The sequence below is a fragment of the Myxine glutinosa genome, chromosome 6 (assembly GCF_964187855.1).
Source record: "Myxine glutinosa chromosome 6, kmMyxGlut1.1, whole genome shotgun sequence".
In the NCBI taxonomy this organism is placed as follows: Eukaryota; Metazoa; Chordata; class Myxini; order Myxiniformes; family Myxinidae; genus Myxine; species Myxine glutinosa.
In genome coordinates, this window is record NC_136266.1 from 2,512,537 (window position 1) to 2,538,601 (window position 26,065).

Consider the following 26,065-nt stretch of genomic DNA (forward strand, 5'->3'; position numbering starts at 1 on the left):
TTTTCCTCGTTTCAACTCCTGCTCCATAGTGCTTCATTTTTGTTTTTGTTTATGCACTTATGATGTCTTTTAAAACTTGGAAGAGAATATGAAGCCATTTTTGGCAAGTTAATTCCCACTTTTAGCACGTATAATGTAGTTTATTTTATTTTAACTCGTCTGGGTACCCGGCGCCGCACGGGAAAACACTTGTTCAGCACATGTGCATTGAAAACGTATGGAATTATTGCCCTCATGATGGTGAGCTTTTCCCGGCGGTGGTTTTGGGAAGTGTTGGACATTGAAAAGCGATGGAGTTATTGGCCACGTGGTGGTTACCTTTTACCTGCGGCCCGTGGGCAGCACTGCCTGACCCCACATGCCGTTATATACACTTTATATCAGCCTTTGGTGGCCTCAAAATGGCCTTGCAGACCAATGTGTGGCAGCTTCAAACTTTGTCCAGATTCCGATGTACCTACTGCCAAAGTTTGGGACCTCTAGGTTCTACGGTCCGGCCGTGTAAGAATAACAAACAAACAACAAATACCTAAATTTATTCATAAGATATGCAAGTATATTTTGAGCCTTGCTTCATTAGGATAAAACGTGTTCTCTTTGGAATATAATTTGTGTGAAACGACTACTCTTATTGGCCAAATGACTACAGGTTGAAGGCATACCTGTGCATCGAACACATGCATTAAACGTTTATGAGGGCAAATTTATACGTCCTGGGACATTGTATTCAATATATAACTCTTACCAAATTTGTGTACAAGTAACAGAAGGATCGTCACAGCAATGTCATTCAAGTTTCACTGTGGATCAAATTACATGCATTTTTATGTCTCCGCCGCCGGAGGCATTATATTTTCAGATTGTCCGTCCGTCCATCCATCCATCCATCCATCCGTCCGTCCGTCCGTCCGTCCGTGATAGGTTCACGTTACCGCGATAACTTGAGAACGGTTATAGGGATCTTCGTCAAACTTGGCAAAGGTATGTATAATGTGGTAAAGATGAATTGATTAGATTTTGGGGTCACGAGGTCAAAGGGCAAAGGTCAGAGGTCATGTTAGGTAAAAAAATACTGTTACCACGATAACCTGTGAACCAGTGATAGGATTCTGACCAAATTTGGTACACTTATGTAGAATGATGTAAAGATGAACTGATTAGATTTTGGGGTCCAGAGGTCAAAGGTCAAAGTCTGTAATAGGTCTATAACTTGAGAACGGCTGAAGTTATCTAATTCAAACTGAGTACAGGCATGTATAATGATGTAAAGATTAAGTGATTAGATTTTGGGGTCAAAGGTCAAAGGTCAAATCTCTGATAGGTCTATAACTCAAGAAAGGCTGAAGTTATCCAATTCAAACTTGATACAGGTATGTATAATATTGTAACGATTAAGTGATTATATTTTGGGGTCACGAGGTCAAAGGGCAAAGGTCAAAGTCTGTAATAGGTCTATAACATGAGAACGGCTGAAGTGATCCAATTCAAACTTAGTATGGGTATGTATAATGATGTAAAGATTAAATTATTAGATTTTGAGGGTCCATATGTCAAAGGCTAAAGGTCATGACCACTGTCACCTGACAGTGGTCATGTCAGGTAAAAATGTGAGAACTTGTGAACAGCTGAAGGGATTTAAATTAAAACTTGGTACAGTTATGTATAATGATGTAAACATAATGTAAACATAATTAAATGTTTGGGTCAATAGGTCAAAGGTCAGAGGTGATGTAAGATAAAAATGTGCTAGCTTGGGCACAGCTGAATGGATGTAAATCAAACTTAATACAAGAATTAGAATGATGTAATAATGTGGGCGGAGGAATATCAGTCGACGTCATGACGTCAAAGAGTTGCCGTTCTAGTCAACTATACATCAACATGTTTCCTCGAATCATGATTCATAAATTTATATCTGGAAAAGCCAATAATCTTCGGAATGCCTGGTTCAAGTATCTCGTAAAATGGCAATTCGAGTCCAGAATTCACCTTTTGTATTTATATTCAGCAAAGGCTTTAAAAGTAAGTGAGTGAGGCGTGTGCTGTACGTGTCGCTACCTGTGATGTACGTTTGTTCATGCATCTCCGCAATGCTGAGCAGGTCGGCTCCTTGCTGCTGACAACTAATCCGTGCCTTGTACCAGGGCAGCAATGCGTTCACATTGAACTGGTAGCATGTTCTTGTCACTGGATCATTGTCCCAGAAGACACTGCAATCATTTACTGTCAACAATAGGAAGACCATCACTCCTGTACATAAAATTACACATTCATTTTAATTTGTTCCACATTGTTTGTGATAAGTTATGAGAAAAGCGACATACACGTGTGACAAAGTCAAAATAACTCAAGAACCTAAAGGACAACCAAACCCTCAACATATTAACACATTTTCTCTCTTTTTTTCTACCTCTCTTTCTACCTCTTTATTTCTCTTTTTCTCTCTCTTTTTCCTCTCTTTTTCCTCTTTTTCTCTTTCATTGTCCCTTTTTTTTCTTTTTCTCTCTTTTCCTATCTCCTTTTCTCTCTTTTTCTATCTATTTTTCTCTCTTTTTTCTCTCTTTCTCTCGATTTTTTCTCTCTCTTATTTCAATTTTTCTCTCTCTTTTTTTCTGTCTCATTTTTCTCTCTTTTCTCTGTCTTTTTCTCTCTCTTTTCTGCCTCTTTTTTCTCTCATTCTCTCTCTCTCTCTTTTGTTGTCTCTTATTCTCTCTCTCCTCTCTCTCTTTTATCCCTCGGTTTTCTCTCTTTTTAGGTCTCTCTTTTTCTCACCTCTTTTTCTGTCTTTTTTTGCTGTCTCTTTTTCCCCTTCTTTTTTCTCTCTCTTCTCTCTCTCTCTTTTATCCCTCGGTTTTCTCTCTTTTTAGGTCTCTCTTTTTCTCACCTCTTTTTCTGTCTTTTTTTGCTGTCTCTTTTTCCCCTTCTTTTTTCTCTCTCTTCTCTCTCTCTCTTTTATCCCTCGGTTTTCTCTCTTTTTAGGTCTCTCTTTTTCTCACCTCTTTCTGTCTTTTTTTGCTGTCTCTTTTTCCCCTTCTTTTTTCTCTCTCTTCTCTCTCTCTCTTTTATCCCTCGGTTTTCTCTCTTTTTAGGTCTCTCTTTTTCTCACCTCTTTCTGTCTTTTTTTGCTGTCTCTTTTTCCCCTTCTTTTTTCTCTCTCTTCTCTCTCTCTCTTTTATCCCTCGGTTTTCTCTCTTTTTAGGTCTCTCTTTTTCTCACCTCTTTTTCTGTCTTTTTTTGCTGTCTCTTTTTTCCCTTCTTTTTTCTCCCTCTTTTCTGTTTCTTTTTTCTCTCTTTGCTTTCTCTTTTTCTGTCTCTTTTTTCCTCTTTTTGTGTATTTTTTCTCTCTTTTTCTGTCACTTTTTCTCTCTCTTTTATGGTCTCTTTTTTTTCTCTTTTACTCTTTTTCTCTCTTTTCTCTCTCTTTTTCCATCTGTTTTTTTCTCTCTCTTTCTCTCTTTTATTGTCTCTTTTTTTCTTCTTCTTTTATCTTTTCTCTCTCTTTTTCTCTCTCTTTTTTCTCTCTTTTGCTGTCTCTTTTTTCTCTCTTTTATGGTCTTTTTTTTCTCTCTCTTCTTTCTTTTTTCTCTCTCTTTTTCTCTCTCCTTTCTTTTTTCTCTTTTTCTCTCTCTTCTTTCTTTTTTTCTCTTTCTTTTTTTCTGTCCTTTTCTGTCTCCTTTTTCTCTTACTTTTATGGTCTTTTTTCTCTTTTCTCTCTTTTTCTGTCTCTTACTTTTATGGTCTCTTTTTCTGTCTCTTTTTTCTCTCTTTTTCTGTCTCTTTTTTCTCTCTTTTCTGTCTCTTTTTTCTCTTTTCTGTCTCTTTTTTCTCTCTTTTTCTGTCTCTTTTTTATCTCTCTTTTATGGTCTCTTTTTCTCCCTTTTTTCTCTTTTCCTCTCTCTTCTTTCTTTTTTTCTCTCTTTTTCAATCTTTATGTCTTTTTTCTCTCTCTCTCTTTTATGGTCTCTTTTTATCTATATTTTATGGTCTCTTTTTCTCTCTTTTTTATTGTCTTTTTTCCTCTATTTTTCTGTATTTTTCCTCTCTTTTTTGTCTCTTTTATTGTCTCTTTTTCTCTTTTTCTCTTTCTTTTTTCTCTCTCTTTTTTCGTCTCTCTCTCTCTTCCTCTTTTTTATTGTCTTTTCTCTCTTTTGTCTCTCTTTTTTTCTCTTTGTCAGTCTCGTTTTTGTCTCGTTTTCTCTCTTTTATGGTCTCATTTTTTCTATCTATTTATTTCTCTCGTTTCTGTCTCTTTTTTCTCTCTTTGGTCTCTCTTTTATTGTCTATTTTCTCTCTTTTATTGTCTATTTTCTCTCTTTTTCTGGCTCTTTTTTTCTCTCTTTTGTTCACTCTTTTTTCTCTGTTTTTCTCTTTTGATCACTTTTTCATCTCTCTTAGTAACTCTCTTTTTCTATTTCCATGTCCCCACTGTTTGTATGTCTGACCCACACACATTCTTTCCATGTCCCCATTATTTATATGTCTGGCCCAAATACATTATTTCCAAATCCACATAGTTTGTTTGTCTGGTCCACACACATTGTTTCCATGTCCCCATTGTTTGTCTGTCTGACCCACATGCATTGTTTCCATGTCCCCATTGTTTGTCTGTCTGACCCACATACATTGTTTCCATGTCCCCATTGTTTGTCTGTCTGACCCACACACATTGTTTCCATGTCCCCATTGTTTGTCTGTCTGACCCACATGCATTGTTTCCATGTCCCCATTGTTTGTCTGGCTGACCCACACACATTGTTTCCATGTCCCCATTGTTTGTCTGTCTGACCCACACACATTGTTTCCATGTCCCCATTGTTTGTCTGTCTGACCCACACACATTGTTTCCATGTCCCCATTGTTTGTCTGTCTGACCCACACACATTGTTTCCATGTCCCCATTGTTTGTCTGTCTGACCCACACACATTGTTTCCATGTCCCCATTGTTTGTCTGTCTGACCCACACACATTGTTTCCATGTCCCCATTGTTTGTCTGTCTGACCCACATGCATTGTTTCCATGTCCCCATTGTTTGTCTGGCTGACCCACACACATTGTTTCCATGTCCCCATTGTTTGTCTGGCTGACCCACACACATTGTTTCCATGTCCCCATTGTTTGTCTGTCTGACCCACACACATTGTTTCCATGTCCCCATTGTTTGTCTGTCTGACCCACACACATTGTTTCCATGTCCCCATTGTTTGTCTGTCTGACCCACACACATTGTTTCCATGTCCCCATTGTTTGTCTGTCTGACCCACATGCATTGTTTCCATGTCCCCATTGTTTGTCTGGCTGACCCACACACATTGTTTCCATGTCCCCATTGTTTGTCTGGCTGACCCACACACATTGTTTCCATGTCCCCATTGTTTGTCTGTCTGACCCACACACATTGTTTCCATGTCCCCATTGTTTGTCTGTCTGACCCACATGCATTGTTTCCATGTCCCCATTGTTTGTCTGTCTGACCCACATACATTGTTTCCATGTCCCCATTGTTTGTCTGTCTGACCCACACACATTGTTTCCATGTCCCCATTGTTTGTCTGTCTGACCCACATGCATTGTTTCCATGTCCCCATTGTTTGTCTGTCTGACCCACATACATTGTTTCCATGTCCCCATTGTTTGTCTGTCTCACCCACACACATTGTTTCCATGTCCCCATTGTTTGTCTGTCTGACCCACACACATTGTTTCCATGTCCCCATTGTTTGTCTGTCTCACCCACACACATTGCTTCCATGTCCCCATTGTTTGTCTGTCTCACCCACACACATTGTTTCCATGTTCCCATTGTTTGTCTGGCTGGCCTACACAGTGTTTCCATGTCCCCATTGTTTGTCTGTCTGACCCACACAAATTGTTTCCATGCCCCCATTGTTTGTCTGGCTGACCCACACACATTCTTTCCATGTCCCCATTGTTTGTCTGCCTGACCCACACACATTGTTTCCATGTCCCCATTGTTTGTCTGTCTGACCCACACACATTGTTACCATGTCACCATTGTTTGTCTGTCTGACCCACACACATTGTTTCCATGTCCCCATTGTTTGTCTGTCTGACCCACACACATTGTTACCATGTCACCATTGTTTGTCTGTCTGACCCACACACATTGTTTCCATGTCCCCATTGTTTGTCTGTCTGACCCACACACATTGTTTCCATGTCCCCATTGTTTGTCTGTCTGACCCACATACATTGTTTCCATGTCACCATTGTTTGTCTGGCTGACCCACACACATTGTTTCCATGTCCCCATTGTTTGTCTGTCTGACCCACATACATTGTTTCCATGTCCCCATTGTTTGTCTGTCTGACCCACACACATTGTTTCCATGTCCCCATTGTTTGTCTGGCTGACCCACACACATTGTTTCCATGTCCCCATTGTTTGTCTGGCTGACCCACACACATTGTTTCCATGTCCCCATTGTTTGTCTGTCTGACCCACATACATTGTTTCCATGTCCCCATTGTTTGTCTGTCTGACCCACACACATTGTTTCCATGTCCCCATTGTTTGTCTGGCTGACCCACACACATTGTTTCCATGTCCCCATTGTTTGTCTGGCTGACCCACACACATTGTTTCCATGTCCCCATTCTTTGTCTGTCTGACCCACATACATTGTTTCCATGTCCCCATTGTTTGTCTGTCTGACCCACACACATTGTTTCCATGTCCCCATTGTTTGTCTGTCTGACCCACATACATTGTTTCCATGTCCCCATTGTTTGTCTGTCTGACCCACACACATTGTTTCCATGTCCCCATTGTTTGTCTGGCTGACCCACACACATTGTTTCCATGTCCCCATTGTTTGTCTGGCTGACCCACACACATTGTTTCCATGTCCCCATTGTTTGTCTGTCTGACCCACATACATTGTTTCCATGTCCCCATTGTTTGTCTGTCTGACCCACACACATTGTTTCCATGTCCCCATTGTTTGTCTGGCTGACCCACATACATTGTTTCCATGTCCCCATTGTTTGTGTGGTTGACCCACATACATTGTTTCCATGTCCCCATTGTTTGTCTGGATGACCCACATACATTGTTTCCATGTCCCCATTGCTTGTCTGGCTGACCCACATACATTGTTTCCATGTCCCCATTGTTTGTCTGGATGACCCACACACATTGTTTCCATGTCCCCATTGTTTGTCTGGATGACCCACATACATTGTTTCCATGTCCCCATTGTTTGTCTGGCTGACCCACACACATTGTTTCCATGTCCCCATTGTTTGTCTGTCTGACCCACACACATTGTTTCCATGTCCCCATTGTTTGTCTGGATGACCCACATACATTGTTTCCATGTCCCCATTGTTTGTCTGGCTGACCCACACACATTGTTTCCATGTCCCCATTGTTTGTCTGGATGACCCACACACATTGTTTCCATGTCCCCATTGTTTGTCTGTCTGACCCACACACATTGTTTCCATGTCACCATTGTTTGTCAGTCTGACCCACATACATTGTTTCCATGTCCCCATTGTTTGTCTGGCTGACCCACACACATTGTTTCCATGTCCCCATTGTTTGTCAGTCTGACCCACATACATTGTTTCCATGTCCCCATTGTTTGTCAGTCTGACCCACATACATTGTTTCCATGTCACCATTGTTTGTCTGTCTGACCCACATACATTGTTTCCATGTCCCCATTGTTTGTCTGTCTGACCCACATACATTGTTTCCATGTCACCATTGTTTGTCTGTCTGACCCACATACATTGTTTCCATGTCCCCATTGTTTGTCAGTCTGACCCACATACATTGTTTCCATGTCCCCATTGTTTGTCAGTCTGACCCACATACATTGTTTCCATGTCCCCATTGTTTGTCTGGCTGACCCACATACATTGTTTCCATGTCACCATTGTTTGTCTGTCTGACCCACATACATTGTTTCCATGTCCCCATTGTTTGTCAGTCTGACCCACATACATTGTTTCCATGTCCCCATTGTTTGTCTGTCTGACCCACATACATTGTTTCCATGTCCCCATTGTTTGTCTGGCTGACCCACATACATTGTTTCCATGTCCCCATTGTTTGTCAGTCTGACCCACATACATTGTTTCCATGTCACCATTGTTTGTCTGTCTGACCCACATACATTGTTTCCATGTCCCCATTGTTTGTCTGTCTGACCCACATACATTGTTTCCATGTCACCATTGTTTGTCTGTCTGACCCACATACATTGTTTCCATGTCCCCATTGTTTGTCAGTCTGACCCACATACATTGTTTCCATGTCCCCATTGTTTGTCTGTCTGACCCACATACATTGTTTCCATGTCCCCATTGTTTGTCTGGCTGACCCACATACATTGTTTCCATGTCCCCATTGTTTGTCAGTCTGACCCACATACATTGTTTCCATGTCCCCATTGTTTGTCTGTCTGACCCACATACATTGTTTCCATGTCACCATTGTTTGTCAGTCTGACCCACATACATTGTTTCCATGTCCCCATTGTTTGTCTGTCTGACCCACACACATTGTTTCCATGTCCCCATTGTTTGTCAGTCTGACCCACATACATTGTTTCCATGTCCCCATTGTTTGTCTGTCTGACCCACACACATTGTTTCCATGTCACCATTGTTTGTCTGTCTGACCCACACACATTGTTTCCATGTCCCCATTGTTTGTCTGTCTGACCCACATACATTGTTTCCATGTCACCATTGTTTGTCAGTCTGACCCACATACATTGTTTCCATGTCCCCATTGTTTGTCTGTCTGACCCACACACATTGTTTCCATGTCCCCATTGTTTGTCAGTCTGACCCACATACATTGTTTCCATGTCCCCATTGTTTGTCAGTCTGACCCACATACATTGTTTCCATGTCACCATTGTTTGTCTGTCTGACCCACACACATTGTTTCCATGTCCCCATTGTTTGTCAGTCTGACCCACATACATTGTTTCCATGTCACCATTGTTTGTCTGTCTGACCCACATACATTGTTTCCATGTCCCCATTGTTTGTCTGTCTGACCCACATACATTGTTTCCATGTCACCATTGTTTGTCAGTCTGACCCACACACATTGTTTCCATGTCCCCATTGTTTGTCAGTCTGACCCACATACATTGTTTCCATGTCCCCATTGTTTGTCTGTCTGACCCACATACATTGTTTCCATGTCCCCATTGTTTGTCTGTCTGACCCACACACATTGTTTCCATGTCCCCATTGTTTGTCTGTCTGACCCACACACATTGTTTCCATGTCCCCATTGTTTGTCTGTCTGACCCACACACATTGTTTCCATGTCCCCATTGTTTGTCAGTCTGACCCACATACATTGTTTCCATGTCCCCATTGTTTGTCTGTCTGACCCACACACATTGTTTCCATGTCCCCATTGTTTGTCTGTCTGACCCACATACATTGTTTCCATGTCCCCATTGTTTGTCTGTCTGACCCACATACATTGTTTCCATGTCACCATTGTCCTCAATCCATCATAATCCTCCACAGGAGTTATCACTCACATACAACAGGGCAGAATCCCCAGAGCTCATCCTTGTCGTAGTCGGAGCTGGTGGCACACCACAGGTGTTTGTCATCCCGCCCATCTTCGGTGCAGTTATGGTACCACTTGTGATCATACTTGAAAGGAAACACACAAGGCTGGCCATGCGAGTTGCCTTGGATGGTGTACATAACTGTATCATATCCCACAACACACAAAAGGGGGAATAAACACATTCACAAACCAACAAGAGTACCACGGTTCAAGCTTCCTGTGAACATGAGGCACTGTGTGTGTGTGTGTGTGTGTGTGTGTGTGTGTGTGTGTGTGTGTGTGTGTGTGTGTGTGTGTGTGTGTGTCATGGTTCAAGCTTCCTGTGAACATGAGGCACTGTGTGTGTGTGTGTGTGTGTGTGTGTGTGTGTGTGTGTGTGTGTGTGTGTGTGTGTGTGTGTGTGTCATGGTTCAAGCTTCCTGTGAACATGAGGCACTGTGTGTGTGTGTGTGTGTGTGTGTGTGTGTGTGTGTGTGTGTGTGTGTGTGTGTGTGTGTGTGTGTGTGTGTGTGTGTGTGTGTGTGTGTCATGGTTCAAGCTTCCTGTGAACATGAGGCACTGTGTGTGTGTGTGTGTGTGTGTGTGTGTGTGTGTGTGTGTGTGTGTGTGTGTGTGTGTGTGTGTGTGTGTGTGTGTGTGTCATGGTTCAAGCTTCCTGTGAACATGAGGCTGTGTGTGTGTGTGTGTGTGTGTGTGTGTGTGTGTGTGTGTGTGTGTGTGTGTGTGTGTGTGTGTGTGTGTGTGTCATGGTTCAAGCTTCCTGTGAACATGAGGCTGTGTGTGTGTGTGTGTGTGTGTGTGTGTGTGTGTGTGTGTGTGTGTGTGTGTGTGTGTGTGTGTCATGGTTCAAGCTTCCTGTGAACATGAGGCTGTGTGTGTGTGTGTGTGTGTGTGTGTGTGTGTGTGTGTGTGTGTGTGTGTGTGTGTGTGTGTGTGTGTGTGTGTGTGTGTGTGTGTGTCATGGTTCAAGCTTCCTGTGGTTTGTTCCAAGAAACATGTTGCTGCTGTTAAAATGCCTCACAATAACCGAGCCAAACCAAATAATTCTCAAATACAACACGCCATTGGCATCTTGTGCTCTTTATCACATATTACTGAGTTTTGTTTTGCAAAGCAGAGATAAAGCAAGAAGAAAATATTTAACCCCAACTGAGTCTTGGAAGCACAAACAAGAGAAAAATAAAGTACCGAGTGACAAGCACACCTTAGAGGAGATCACACCTGGGAAGGAATAACACCTATATACGTGAACTACAAGTACACTGCAGGTGTTTTCATTTATCATACACTTAGATCAAAATCCTTTTCGGCTTTCCAATGGAATAAACCCAAAATTAAATGTGATGATGTCAACACGAACCGATGTCCAAGAAGAAAGATATCATTGTTTCAAATTCTCAAAGATAACAGTCTCGTGACCTTGTACAATGGTCACAGGCTGATGACCTTGAACAATGGTCACAGTCTCGTGACCTTGTACAATGGTCACAGGCTCATGACCTTGAACAATGGTCACAGTCTCGTGACCTTGAACAATGGTCACAGTCTCGTGACCTTGTACAATGGTCACAGTCTCGTGACCTTGTACAATGGTCACAGGCTGATGACCTTGAACAATGGTCACAGTCTCGTGACCTTGAACAATGGTCACAGTCTCGTGACCTTGTACAATGGTCACAGTCTCGTGACCTTGTACAATGGTCACAGGCTGATGACCTTGAACAATGGTCACAGTCTCGTGACCTTGTACAATGGTCACAGTCTCGTGACCTTGAACAATGGTCACAGTCTCGTGACCTTGAACAATGGTCACAGGCTCATGACCTTGTACAATGGTCACAGTCTCGTGACCTTGAACAAATGTTTTGCTTGTTACTGATTTAGTAAAGATACTGTAAGTTGCATCTGTGGCAAAGATGCAACTTTTGACCAAATCACTTTTTTTATTCAAACAACTACAACATAAATACAATTTAAGGAATACAACTACAGTATATCATTTAGGATCGCGTCAGATTGGTTATTTGGTCGAAAATAAAACAAGGCTTGGTTATTTAAAGAAACAAAATTCAGGCGGAACAGTTCCATCAACATAGAGGAAAGAAAAAGAAGTAAAACAGATGGAGGAGTTAAGTGACGTGTTTTGTAGGATGACGTATTTATCCCGTCAAAAATGACGGGTTGGAACCGTTTGTGACGGCACAGCCTCGTGAGCATGCCAAAGTGAATTCTGGGCCTCGTGTCAGATGTGCTTATATCATCTTTATTGATTAGACATCCTACAGACGTAAATGAACACTCGTTTTACTCATTTCACATTTGCACCTCCCTGTGTCTCGTATGTATTTTAATTTTTAAAATACCGCTTCTGTACACCGACCTTGAGGCTCAGTTTGCAAGCCACCGTCTGCAATTCCAATATAAGAGGCATAATTACTCTTCTTTTGGGTCTTCACAGTCCTTCGGGTCTTTTGTGTCCATGAGGTCTTTTGTGTCCTCTGGGTCATGTTGGTCCTCGGGGACTTTTGGGTCATTTGAGTATTTTGGGTCCTTTAGGGTCTTTTGAGTCATTTGAGTATTTTGGGTCCTCGATCTGGATCTTTGGGGTATTTAAGGGTCTTTGGGGTATTTTGGATCTTAGGGGTAATTTGGATCTTAGGGGTAATTTGGGTCTTTGGGGTCCTCCGAGTCTTTAAGGGTCTTCGGGGTCTTTTCAGTCTTTTGGATCGTTTCGGTCTTCAGGGTATTTTGGGTCTTCGGGGTCTTTTTGGTCTTCTGGGTCTTTTCAATCTTCGGGGTTTTTTGGGGTCTTTGGGATATTTTGGGTCTTGGGGTCCTTTGGGTTTTTTCGGTCTTGTGGGTGTTTTTGACCCTTTCAGTAACTGGTATCTATTGGGTCTTTGAAGTATTTTCGGTCTTTTGGTATTTTGGGGTCTTTTCAGTCTTCAGGGTCTTTTCCATCTTTTCGGTCTTCGGGGTCTTTAAGAATCTTTGGGATATTTTGGGTCTTTTTAGTCTTCAGGGTCTTTGGGATATATTGGGTCTTTGGGGTATTTTGGGTCTTCGGGTGCATTTGGTCTTCAAGGTCTTTTCAGTCTTTTGGGTCTTCAGGGTCTTTGGGTCTCTGGGGTATTTAAGGGTATTTGGGGTATTTTGGATCTTCATGGTCTTTTGGGTCTTTAAGTCTTCAGGGTATTTTGGGTTTTCAGTGTCTTTTGGGTCTTCGGGGTATTTTGGGTGTTTGGGACCCATTGGGTCTTCAGGGTCTTTTGGGTATTTTGGGTCTTTTGGTTTTTTGGGGTATTTTGGGTCTTCAGAGCCCTTGGGGTCTTATGGGTCCTTGGGGGGTCTTCTCTGTCCTTGGGGTATTTAGGGACCTCGGGGTCTTTTGGGTCATCAGGGTATTTTGGGTCTTCAGGCTCTTTTGGGTCTTCAGGCTCCATTTGGTCTTTTCAGTCCTTTGGGTCTTCAGGGTCTTTGGGTCTTGGGGGTCTTCCAAATCCTTGGGGTCTTTTGGGTCCTCTGGGTTATTTGGGTCCTCAGGGTTGTTTGGATCTTTTGGATACGTGGGGTATTTTCGGTCTTCAGGGTCTTTTGGGTATTTGGGGTCCATTGGGTTTCAGGGTCTTTTCAGTCTTTTGGCTCTTTGAGGTTTTTGGGGCTTTGGGGGTATTTTGGGTCTTCATTGTCTTTTGGGTCTGCAGTCTTCATGGTCTTTTGGATCTTCAGGGTCTTTTAGGTCTTTCCGGTATTTTGGATGTTTGGGATCCATCGAGTCTTTTTTTTTCTTTCTTTTTTTTCCTTTTTTTTAAATACAAGATCGAGGCTCGTGAAAGAGCTAACATTAATCACACAAAAAGTCAAACCGACACAAACCGACACATAAAACACAAAATAAGGGAAGTCGTAGACAAGATGGGGACAGAGGGGGAAGGACACAAACACAACATTTGAGAGCAGGGACATCGAGAGAACTGTGGGAGGGAGAGGGCTTGGGGGGAGGTGGGAGAGGTATAAAACATATGGACACTGCAAGGACTTCCAGGAAAGAAGTTGGAATTTCGAAAAAGTGTATCTGGGGTGAATTAGCGGGGGTAGAAAAGATCAAGGTTTTGGGTGGGGGAAGATAAGAGATGGTGGTGAACAGCTGTTTTAAAGACCTGGAGGGAGGAGTGGGATTGAAGGGAGTGGGGGAGTTTGCCCAGAGGCAGGAGAAAAGGGGAATGAAGGAGTGAAGGTGAGCAGAGAGTCTAGATTTTGGCAGTTTAACCATAAGAGGGTTGCTGGCAGATCTTGTGCGACCTGTAGGAATATTTGCTGGACAAAGCCCAGAGAGAGCTGGGGGGGGCAAGGCCAGAGAGGAGTCGGTAGAAGACAGAAAGACCACCAACCTGCTTGCGGTGAGTGAGTGAAAGGCCCTCGGATTTTTTGGGTCTTCATTGTCTTTTGGGTTTGCAGTCTTCATGGTATTTTGGGTCTTTGGGGTCTTTCGGGGTATTTTGGATCTTCAGAGTCCTCGGGAGTCTTCTGAGTCCATTGGGTGTTTTGGGTCTTCTTTGTCATTTGGTTCCTCAGGGTTGTTTGGGTCTTTTGGATCCTTAGGGTCTTTTGAGTCTTCAGGGTGTTTTGGATCTTTGGGGTCAATTGGTTCTTCACTGTCTTTTCAGTCGTTTGGGTTTTTGGGGTCTTTTAGGTGTTAAGGGTATTTTAGGTATTTGGGGTCTATTGGGTCTTCTGGATCCCTGTAGTCTTTTGGGTCCTCAGTCTTTTAGGTCTTTTAACCGGTGGACACACAGTCGTGTTCAAATATTGCCCATTAACCCCTCCCCCTCCCCCCACTCAAATCCCTCCAAAAGCACTACTCAAAGCCTTTAAAACCTACCCTTATGAAGCGGGACACACACACACACACACACACACACACACACACACACACACACACACACACACACACACACACACACACACACACACACACACACACACACACACACACACACACACACACACACACACACACACACACACACACACACACATTGTGTTTTATAGGATGATTATTTCATAAGAAATTAATACTTTCATTTATTTTCAGGTTGACTGGCATGATGGATTGGAACATGTGCTTGATCCGTCAAGAAAAGACGACAGAGCTTCTGAAACGCCCACTCAATGCACAAAGAAGCGGGGACAAGTCAGAACCATACAGCTCCTTCCGGAATAACGTTCATTCTTTCAGAGCCCTGGGCACATTGCCAGTGGTGCTTAACTTTGGAGAAGACATGACTTTGTGAACTGGTCCAAAACCGGGGTGCATGGCACAAATCTCGCTATGTCAAGTTCAGCAAAGAGAAGTTGGAGAGAGCTACCAAAAATCGTGACAAGGATGACGCTGCAGAGAGCAGCACTTCTGGGGTTAAACGGCCTCGGCACCAGTCGATTGACAAAATGGTCTGTTTTGTCATCGAGAGGATGGACACCGACATGAATTTAGGACACTTGGAGCTGATGAGACCATAAGACAGATGGCTACCGAGCTGCAGGAAACAGAGATAATGGCTGGAGTAGAAGGTGGCGATCTCATAGCACTCGAGGCTAAATATCATCTGCAGTGCTAAACAGAACTACGGAATCGCTACAGATCACCGATGCGGCAAAATGAGCAGGAATCAGGAGACTCTTCTGAGGAAAAGAGATAAAGGCAAGAGCACTTGTGGAGCTCTTTACTCATGTAGAAAACTGTGTGGAAGATGGGACCTTCTACTTCAAATTTTTGGTCTTGCGTCGGCTGTATGAAAACCGCGTACGATACCTTGGTGTTGATAAGGAGACTAACAGAACCCGATTCAAGGAGAAAGCTCTGGCGTACTTCCCGCAAGCACAAGAGCAAAGTGATGGCAAAAATAAGATTCTGGTATTTGAACATGGTATGCAGCAAATGCTAAAGCAAGCCATGGCATGCGATTATGAAGGTGATGCACTACTGCTGGCTAAGGCTGCCAAGATAGTGCGCAAAGATATCGTCAGCGACAAAGGTTTCCACTTTGATGGCAAATTTCCTTCTGGTTGTCAACAAAGATCAGTGCCATCTACTCTCAAGACCCTTGTGCCTATGCTGTTGAATGGTGCTGACCTGAAAGACTAAGATTCCACAGACTCGCAGGCAAACCTCACAGTCTCTCAGACCATTCTCTGCAACTTCAAGAAACATGCGTCGACTTCTGCTAAGTGTCGGCATTCCCTGGATAGGGAACCACCATTGCCGCTGTACATCGGAATGAAGATTCACACACAGACCAGGTCGAAAAAGATCATCACACAGCTATATAACTTGGGTCTCAGTGGAAGCTATGACAGAGTTTTTCAGCTTGAGGGCCAGCTTGCGACTGCTGTCTGTGAGAACGTTCAGGACAAAGGAGTTGTGGTTCCTGCTTAGCTGCGACGTGGACTGTTTCCTGTTGGTGCGCTTGACAACTTGGATCACAATCCTTCAACTACAACTGCGAAGGGGTCATTTCATGGCACAGGCATCAGTCTGTTTCAGTTTCCCACTTCCTCTGATTTGGGAGAGAAGCAGAACGACATCAGACTGCCTTTGGCTGATACCAAGAAGATTCACCAGTTGCCAGACGGCTTCATCACAGTGCCAGCTGTGGCTTTGAAGACAGCAAAAGTGTCAGTCCCACAACTGTCAAATGCATCAGCACCAAAACACGGACAAATGGTAGGCACACAATTGAAGAAGAAGAGCTGGCTGGAGCATGCTAGACAACAGATGGAGAAAGATGGAGTTGAAAAAGGTGACACTATTACCTGGTCAGCATTCCGTGCCTCCATGCAAGATGCATCAGCAGATCAGCACACCACCCTCACACAGCTCTTGGCCCTTTTCTATAAGAAGGAAGCTACTGCAGCTATGATCAAGCGTGCAATTAATGTGCTGCATTGGGCGACAGAATTTCTCAATCCTGGACAGATACCTGTGATAGCCTTTCATGCACCACTCTATGCTCTTGCCAAGTTCATTCAGTGGAACTGGCCTGACAAACACGGAGAGGATAAGTTCATAGTAATGTTTGGTGGCCTGCACATAGAGATGGCGATGTGGAAAACGTACGGTGACTACTTGGAGGGATCCGGATGGACCAATGCGCTGACAATTGCATCATCAGGCACTGCCGACTCGTTTCTGAAGGCCTCACATCTGACCAGAACAAGGCACACTCACCATGTGACTGCTTTGGCACTGGCAAAGCTCCAGGAGGATGCTTTTCTGCACGCTGAGGGAACACACAGTGATGAAGCCAAGGAGGCATGGAGGCAGGAAATGGTATATAAGAGTCCAACATTCCAGTACTGGGATACAGTTCTCAACATGGAACTCCTGGGACTCATCTTTATCAGATCACATGGTGAGGGGAATTTTCCTCTGTATGTTGAAAGCCTCAAGGCCTTGGTTCCATGGTTCTTCGCTATAAACCACCACAATTATGCACAGTGGATTCCAATACACATCCGAGACATGGAGAGTCTGCCAGCACCCATTCTCAAAGAGTTTCAGGAGTACAGTCACTGGGTCATCTACAAAACCACCAACAGATTCTCAACCATCCCAATCGACCAAGGCCATGAACAAAATAACAAGACGTCATGTGGAGCACGATACTAGCAAAATCCCCCCCCCTCCTCCCCCCCCCCCCCCCATCCTCAGGAAAAAAAATCCATTCATACAGCAAATTGTCCATTTCATCAAGATTAAAATTGACAATATTGATCAAAGCTCGGGTCAATAGGAAGAAAATTGACAATTTTTCAGATGAAAAATTATGATTTTGGAAGGTTGACCTTGAGTTGACCTTTGACCTCAAAAATAGTTGGTTTCCATATTTAGTGACTCAATGTGCAAATGCTGTTCAATTTTTAAGTCAATCGGATAAAAATTGACGGTTTTTCAAATGAAAAGTGATGATTTTGGAAGTTTGACCTTGAGTTGACCTTTGACCTTTTGACCTCAAAAATAGTATGTTTCCCAATTTAGTGACTCGGTATGCAAAGTGCACTTGACCTTTAGAATGAATATAGGAACGTCTCCTCCTGTAGAATATTATAATGAATATAGGAGCGTCTCCTCCTGTAGAATATTATTATGAATATAGGAGCGTCTCCTCCTGTAGAATATTATTGTGAATATAGGAGCGTCTCCTCCTGTAGAATATTATAATGAATATAGGAGCGTCTCCTCCTGTAGAATATTATTATGAATATAGGAGCGTCTCCTCCTGTAGAATATTATAATGAATATAGGAGCGTCTCCTCCTGTAGAATATTATAATGAATATAGGAGCGTCTCCTCCAGTAGAATATTACAATGAATATAGGAGTATCTCCTCCTGTAGAATATTATAATGAATATAGGAGCGTCTCCTCCTGTATAATATTATAATGAATATAGGAGCGTCTCCTCCTGTAAAATATTAAAATGAATATAGAAGCGACTCCTCCTGTAGAATATTATAATGAATATAGGAGCGACTCCTCCTGTAGAATATTATAATGAATATAGGAGCGTCTCCTCCTGTATAATATTATAATGAATATAGGAGCGACTCCTCCTGTAGAATATTATAATGAATATAGGAGCGTCTCCTCCTGTATAATATTATAATGAATATAGGAGCGTCTCCTCCTGTAAAATATTAAAATGAATATAGAAGCGACTCCTCCTGCAGAATATTATAATGAATATAGGAGCGTCTCCTCCTGTAGAATATTATAATGAATATAGGAGCGTCTCCTCCTGTAGAATATTATAATGATTATAGGAGCGTCTCCTCCTGTAGAATATTATAATGAATATCGGAGCGTCTCCTCCTGAAGAATATTATAATGAATATAGGAGCGTCTCCTCCTGAAGAATATTATAATGAATATAGGAGCGTCTCCTCCTGTAGAATATTATTATGAATATAGGAGCGTCTCCTCCTGTAGAATATTATTATGAATATAGGAGCGTCTCCTCCTGTAGAATATTATTATGAATATAGGAGCGTCTCCTCCTGTAGAATATTATCATGAATATAGGAGCGTCTCCTCCTGTAGAATATTATCATGAATATAGGAGCGTCTCCTCCTGTAGAATATTATAATGAATATAGGAGCGTCTCCTCCTGTAGAATATTATAATGAATATAGGAGCGTCTCCTCCTGAAGAATATTATAATGAATATAGGAGCGTCTCCTCCTGCAGAATATTATAATGAAAATAGGAGCGTCTCCTCCTGTAGAATATTATTATGAATATAGGAGCGTCTCCTCCTGTAGAATATTATAATGAATATAGGAGCGTCTCCTCCTGTAGAATATTATCATGAATATAGGAGCGTCTCCTCCTGTAGAATATTATCATGAATATAGGAGCGTCTCCTCCTGTAGAATATTATCATGAATATAGGAGCGTCTCCTCCTGTAGAATATTATCATGAATATAGGAGCGTCTCCTCCTGTAGAATATTATTATGAATATAGGAGCGTCTCCTCCTGGAGAATATTATTATGAATATAGGAGCGTCTCCTCCTGTAGAATAGTATAATGAATATAGGAGCGTCTCCTCCTGTAGAATAGTATAATGAATATAGGAGCGTCTCCTCCTGTAGAATAATATAATGAATATAGGAGCGTCTCCTCCTGCAGAATATTATAATGAATATAGGAGCGTCTCCTCCTGTAGAATATTATAATGAATATAGGAGCGTCTCCTCCTGTAGAATATTATAATGAATATAGGAGCGTCTCCTCCTGTAGAATATTATAATTAATATAGGAGCGTCTCCTCCTGTAGAATATTATAATGAATATAGGAGCGTCTCCTCCTGTAGAATATTATAATGAATACAGGAGCGTCTCCTCCTGCAGAATATTATAATGAATATAGGAGCGTCTCCTCCTGTAGAATATTATAATGAATACAGGAGCGTCTCCTCCTGTAGAATATTATAATGAATATAGGAGCGTCTCCTCCTGTAGAATATTATAATGAATATAGGAGCATCTCCTCCTGTAGAATATTATAATGAATATAGGAGCGTCTCCTCCTGCAGAATATTATAATGAATATAGGAGCGTCTCCTCCTGTAGAATATTATAATGAATATAGGAGCATCTCCTCCTGTAGAATATTATAATGAATATAGGAGCGTCTCCTCCTGTAGAATATTATAATTAATACAGGAGCATCTCCTCCTGTAGAATATTATAATGAATATAGGAGCATCTCCTCCTGTAGAATATTATAATGAATATAGGAGCGTCTCCTCCTGTAGAATATTATAATGAATATAGGAGCGTCTCCTCCTGTAGAATATTATCATGAATATAGGAGCGTCTCCTCCTGTAGAATATTATCATGAATATAGGAGCGTCTCCTCCTGTAGAATATTATAATTAATACAGGAGCGTCTCCTCCTGCAGAATATTATTATGAATATAGGAGCGTCTCCTCCTGTAGAATATTATAATGAATATAGGAGCGTCTCCTCCTGTAGAATATTATAATGAATATAGGAGCGTCTCCTCCTGTAGAATATTATTATGAATATAGGAGCGTCTCCTCCTGTAGAATATTATTATGAATATAGGAGCGTCTCCTCCTGTAGAATATTATAATTAATACAGGAGCGTCTCCTCCTGTAGAATATTATAATGAATATAGGAGCGTCTCCTCCTGTAGAATATTATAATGAATACAGGAGCGTCTCCTCCTGTAGAATATTATAATTAATATAGGAGCGTCTCCTCCTGTAGAATATTATTATGAATAGAGGAGCGTCTCCTCCTGTAGAATATTATCATGAATATAGGAGCGTCTCCTCCTGTAGAATATTATTATGAATATAGGAGCGTCTCCTCCTGCAGAATATTATCATGAATATAGGAGCGTCTCCTCCTGTAGAATATTGTTATGAATATAGGAGCATCTCCTCCTGTAGAATATTATCATGAATATAGGAGCGTCTCCTCCTGTAGAATATTATCATGAATATAGGAGCGTCTCCTCCTGTAGAATATTATTATGAATATAGGAGCGTCTCCTCCTGTAGGATAGTATAATGAATATAGGAGCATCTCCTCCTGTAGAATAGTATAATGAATATAGGAGCATCTCCTCCTGTAGAATATTATAATTAATACAGGAGCGTCTCCTCCTGTAGAATAGTATAATGAATATAGGAGCATCTCCTCCTGTAGAATATTATAATTAATACAGGAGCGTCTCCTCCTGTAGAATATTATAATGAATATAGGAGCGTCTCCTCCTGTCGAATATTATAATGAATATAGGAGCGTCTCCTCCTGTAGAATATTATAATGAATATAGGAGCGTCTCCTCCTGTAGAATATTATAATGAATATAGGAGCGTCTCCTCCTGTTGAATATTATAATGAATACAGGAGCGTCTCCTCCTGTAGAATATTATAATTAATACAGGAGCGTCTCCTCCTGTAGAATATTATAATGAATATAGGAGCATCTCCTCCTGTAGAATATTATAATGAATATAGGAGCATCTCCTCCTGTAGAATATTATAATGAATATAGGAGCGTCTCCTCCTGTAGAATATTATAATGAATATAGGAGCGTCTCCTCCTGTAGAATATTATAATGAATATAGGAGCGTCTCCTCCTGTTGAATATTATAATGAATATAGGAGCGTCTCCTCCTGTAGAATATTATAATGAATATAGGAGCGTCTCCTCCTGTAGAATATTATAATGAATATAGGAGCGTCTCCTCCTGTTGAATATTATAATGAATACAGGAGCGTCTCCTCCTGTAGAATATTATAATTAATACAGGAGCGTCTCCTCCTGTAGAATATTATAATTAATACAGGAGCGTCTCCTCCTGTTGAATATTATAATGAATACAGGAGCGTCTCCTCCTGTAGAATATTATAATTAATACAGGAGCGTCTCCTCCTGTAGAATATTATAATGAATATAGGAGCGTCTCCTCCTGTAGAATATTATAATGAATACAGGAGCGTCTCCTCCTGTAGAATATTATAATGAATATAGGAGCGTCTCCTCCTGTTGAATATTATAATGAATGTAGGAGCGTCTCCTCCTGTAGAATATTATAATGAATGTAGGAGCGTCTCCTCCTGTAGAATATTATAATGAATGTAGGAGCGTCTCCTCCTGTAGAATATTATAATGAATATAGGAGCGTCTCCTCCTGTAGAATATTATAATGAATGTAGGAGCGTCTCCTCCTGTAGAATATTATAATGAATGTAGGAGCGTCTCCTCCTGTAGAATATTATAATGAATACAGGAGCGTCTCCTCCTGTAGAATATTATAATGAATGTAGGAGCGTCTCCTCCTGTAAAATATTATAATGATAATTATGATGTCATACATCATGTGGTACAAATGTAATCTTGGAAAAAACATTGCATCTCCATATCTCCAAAACCACTCTATGGAAAAAAATTGAAACGTGGCTCATTGTAAAAAAATTCCGCTTGGGGAATACGTGTTGTTAACGATGACGTCATTGGTGCCGTAATTATGACGTCATAATTCGACAGAGACAACGCTTAGTCTGATTTGTTCGAAATTTACTGAGCGTGATGTACACAACAATTATATTCGATAATATAAATTTATTAGATAATACCTACTATCATTGAGGCCTCGTGACCCACTATCCTAGAGGCGAAGTGACCCACTATCATTGAGGCCTAGTGATGCACTTTCATTGAGGCCAAGTGATGCACTATCATTGAGGCCTAGTGATGCACTATCATTGAGGCTGAGTGACCCACTATCCTTGAGGCCAAGTGACCCACTATAATTGAGGCCTAGTGACCCACTATCCTAGAGGCCAAGTGACCCACTATCATTGAGGCCTAGTGATGCACAATCATTGAGGCCGAGTGACCTACTACGCCATACAAAGTATTCAACTCATGCACACAATCATTTAAATTTGTTGCGTTTTTCTTTTTTCATTAGAAATACAATTATGGAACGTCTGATACTCGGTTACATAGTCCCGGTTCGGTACACGTCCACGGATATCAAACAACCTTTGCGTACCATAGTATGGGCGTGCACACAAGTTGTCTTTGGAGCCCTCCACTCGGAATGAGCTGCCATTCCCCGGTGCCAGTTGCAAGGTCCCATCAATCGTGTTCAGCCATAACTGGCCTCGCTGGGGACTCTCAATCACTCTTGGGGATCTACAGCTCCAACGAAGTACCGATTCTTCCACATTACACTCGAAAAGCTCCACGGGAGTCAAGGTATCGGCACCTTTTTGTAAGGTAAACGAGCCGTTTACCCCAAGGCACCGACGTGTACCCAGATTGAATAAGCGATGCTGAGACACCCACATCCATTGCTGTGCCTCAACTTCGGGCCTACAGGCGTAGGCCTTGACACCATTTGTAACCGAGGTGGAGGCTCCAAGGCACCCGGTGGCCCCCTCCGCTTGGATGGCGAACACTCTTGGACCTGCACACACACAGAGAGGAATAACATCACAATCTTCTGTGGAACCTTATGACACATTCCGTTTGATAATTTACACAAAAATGCCACTTATCAGGATATGATGGAAAACGACAGTAGAAAATGGAGCTGTAAACAACAAATGGTTCCAAACATATCGGGTAAACAAAACATTCAATGTGAGTATGAAGGTTGTGCTGCCTTATACAAAGGTGGACGTGCATGGATGTGTTCAAACAGAAGGTTTCTAGGTAGGTGTACAAACAACGGAAAGGTGAATGAATTACATTTTAACATCAAAATTAATCCCATTTTTCAGTTTCGCATCCTTCACCTGAAGAATTGGTTCATCAAAGCAAAGCGAGCGAGGTTTTACTGATCGGATGGTTAGATGCCTGTCTACCTGTACTTTTGTTACCTTCGCAAAAGCGGAAGGTTATGTTTTGATCGCTGTGTATTTATTTGTATGTCTGTGTGTGTGTATGTTAATCGCATAACTCAAAAAGTATTCAACCGAATTGCATGAAATTTGGTGGGATGATTGGTTATAGACAACTCTTGTATGGTGCTGTTCTCTATTGCGTTCTCATCTTGTGTAATACTGCGCATTGTTATTTGCATATTCTGTATCTATTATCTTATTCTAATATCTACCATCGCTTTCTTTGTCTTGCAGATTGATTGTTCATCGTTGTTGCTAATAAACCTGCATTCAATTGATACATTCTTGTTTATGAACAATCAACTCATCTGAAGATGCCTGCTGCAGTCTGCCCCTTCCCGAGCTGTGTCTACGTTACTGACAGCACTGACAATGCCGTTGCTGCTATCCAGCTCTCCATCCACGCCATGACTCACACGTCCATTGCACCAGCCAAACCGGACAAAGTCAGCCGTCCTCGTATCCAAACCGGCGGTACCAGCGAAGATTGGCAATATTTCACCAGAAGATGGGATGGTTACAAGGCAGCGACCCAGATAATCGGCAATGATGTTCGCGTTCAACTCCTTGAATGTTGTGATGATAACCTACGACGTGACCTCCACCGCAGCAACCCACGCATTGAAATCAAGGACGAGGCAGCTATACTACAAGCCATTCGGTCCCTTGCTGTCCGAGAGGAGAATACCATGGTGTCTCGCGTAAACCTCCACAACATGCGACAGGACCGAGAAGAACCAATTCGCACCTACGCAGCCCGTCTGGCTGGTCAAGCTGAGATCTGCAAGTTTTCTGTTGTATGCTCATGCAATCCCCCTACTGATGTCTACTACACCAAGGACATGGTTCGCGATGTCCTATGTCGGGGACTCGCCGATCAAGATATACAACAGGACATTCTCGGCGATCAAAATCAGAACATGAGCTTGGAGGAAGTTCTCATTTTCGTCGAGGCCAAGGAAGCAGGGAAACGTTCCCAGAATGCCTTGCTCGATAGTGAAGGCGCTCATGGCGCAAGCCAATACAAAAACTGGAAGAACAAAAGAGCCCTGATCACTACCGACAAGCAGGCGGCCATTTGTAGTTATTGCGGCAAAACTGGTCATGGCAAACAGCCGAACATCGACCAAAGGCGTCAATTCTGCAATGCCTACGGGAAAACATGCAGTAAATGCGCCACTCGCGGCCATTTTGCACATGTCTGCCGGGGAGGCACGAAAAAGGCGGACAACAACCCTACGGACAAATCAATGGATGCTCATGATGTGGAAGAAAGCAGCCAGGTCCACGATCTCCTCTGCTCTGTCACGGAACGAGAAACAGCCATTTGGAAGCCGCAAATTAAAAGGGCCATGGCCACCTTGTCAACTCCACTACACCTCGACCACCATATATTTGACCACCTCTCTGGCTGGACCAAGAAGAAGTCTCAACCACAGCCGTACATAAAACTCATGGCACGGATCGATAAGGAATCTTATGACCATTTCGGCCAGCCACTGTCATCCCGACCAAAATCGGCCAGGCTCCAGGCCATGGCCGACACTGGCTGTCAAAGCTGCCTCACAGGACTTAATATTTTCCACAAACTCGGGCTGCGTAATGAAGACCTGTTACCTGTCAACCTGAAGATGAATGCTGTTAACAGTGGAAGGGTCCGGATTATCGGCGCCATGCTCCTACACCTGTCTGGTCGCACAGCCAATGGCGACATTATTGAAACCCGACAAATCTGCTACATCTCACCTGACACACGGAACATGTATCTCAGTCGTGAAGCATGCGTCGATCTAGGCCTCGTGTCTAGTAGCTTCCCAACCATTGGCGAATCCAACACAGTTGGTGCTGCAGTGGCAGCAGTTATCGATGCAAATTGTAACTGCCCGGAAAGATCGCTTCCCCCTACGCTGCCTACATCTATCCCATTTCCGGCCACTGACGAGAACCGAGAGAGGCTGGAGAAATGGCTACTGGAGTACTACAAAAGCAGCACATTCAATGTCTGCGAACACCAGCCACTACCCCACATGGAAGGTCCGCCTCTCACACTGATGGTTGACCCCGAGGCAACACCAAAAGCGGTGCACACCCCAGTGCCTGTCCCCTTACACTGGCAGGCAGAAGTCAAGGCTGGTATCGATCGCGACATCAGGTTAGGGGTTCTGGAACCGGTGCCAATTGGTGAACCAGTGACATGGTGCAGCAGAATGGTCGTCTGTCCAAAGAAGGATGGGACCCCACGGAGGACAGTTGATCTGCAACCACTGAATGCGCACTGCACACGTGAGACCCACCACACCCAGTCACCCTTCCATCAAGCAATGGCGGTGCCACATAACACCAAAAAGACGGTAACAGACGCCTGGAATGGCTATCACAGCGTTCCAATCAGAGAATGTGACCGCCATCTGACAACGTTCATCACACCATGGGGCCGATACCGTTACTGCACCACTCCCCAAGGTTACATCGCTTCAGGTGATGGATACTCCAGACGATTTGACGAAATTGTATCGGACTTCAAAAAC

The 26,065-nt window shown here is 42.6% G+C and overlaps 1 protein-coding gene across 1 annotated transcript in view; it reads right to left on the reverse strand.

Annotated features, from left to right (window-relative positions):
* Positions 1-26,065, reverse strand: part of MRC2 (mannose receptor C-type 2) — a 323,383-nt gene that overhangs the window by 281,830 nt on the left and 15,488 nt on the right. Inside the window, exons 2-4 of the mRNA XM_078779556.1 lie at positions 22,682-23,098; positions 9,542-9,715; positions 2,059-2,223 (exon numbers count right to left, since the gene is read on the reverse strand). Of these exons, the coding sequence (XP_078635682.1) occupies positions 2,059-2,223; positions 9,542-9,715; positions 22,682-23,098 (756 nt within the window). The remainder of the gene's footprint in view (positions 1-2,058; positions 2,224-9,541; positions 9,716-22,681; positions 23,099-26,065) is intronic.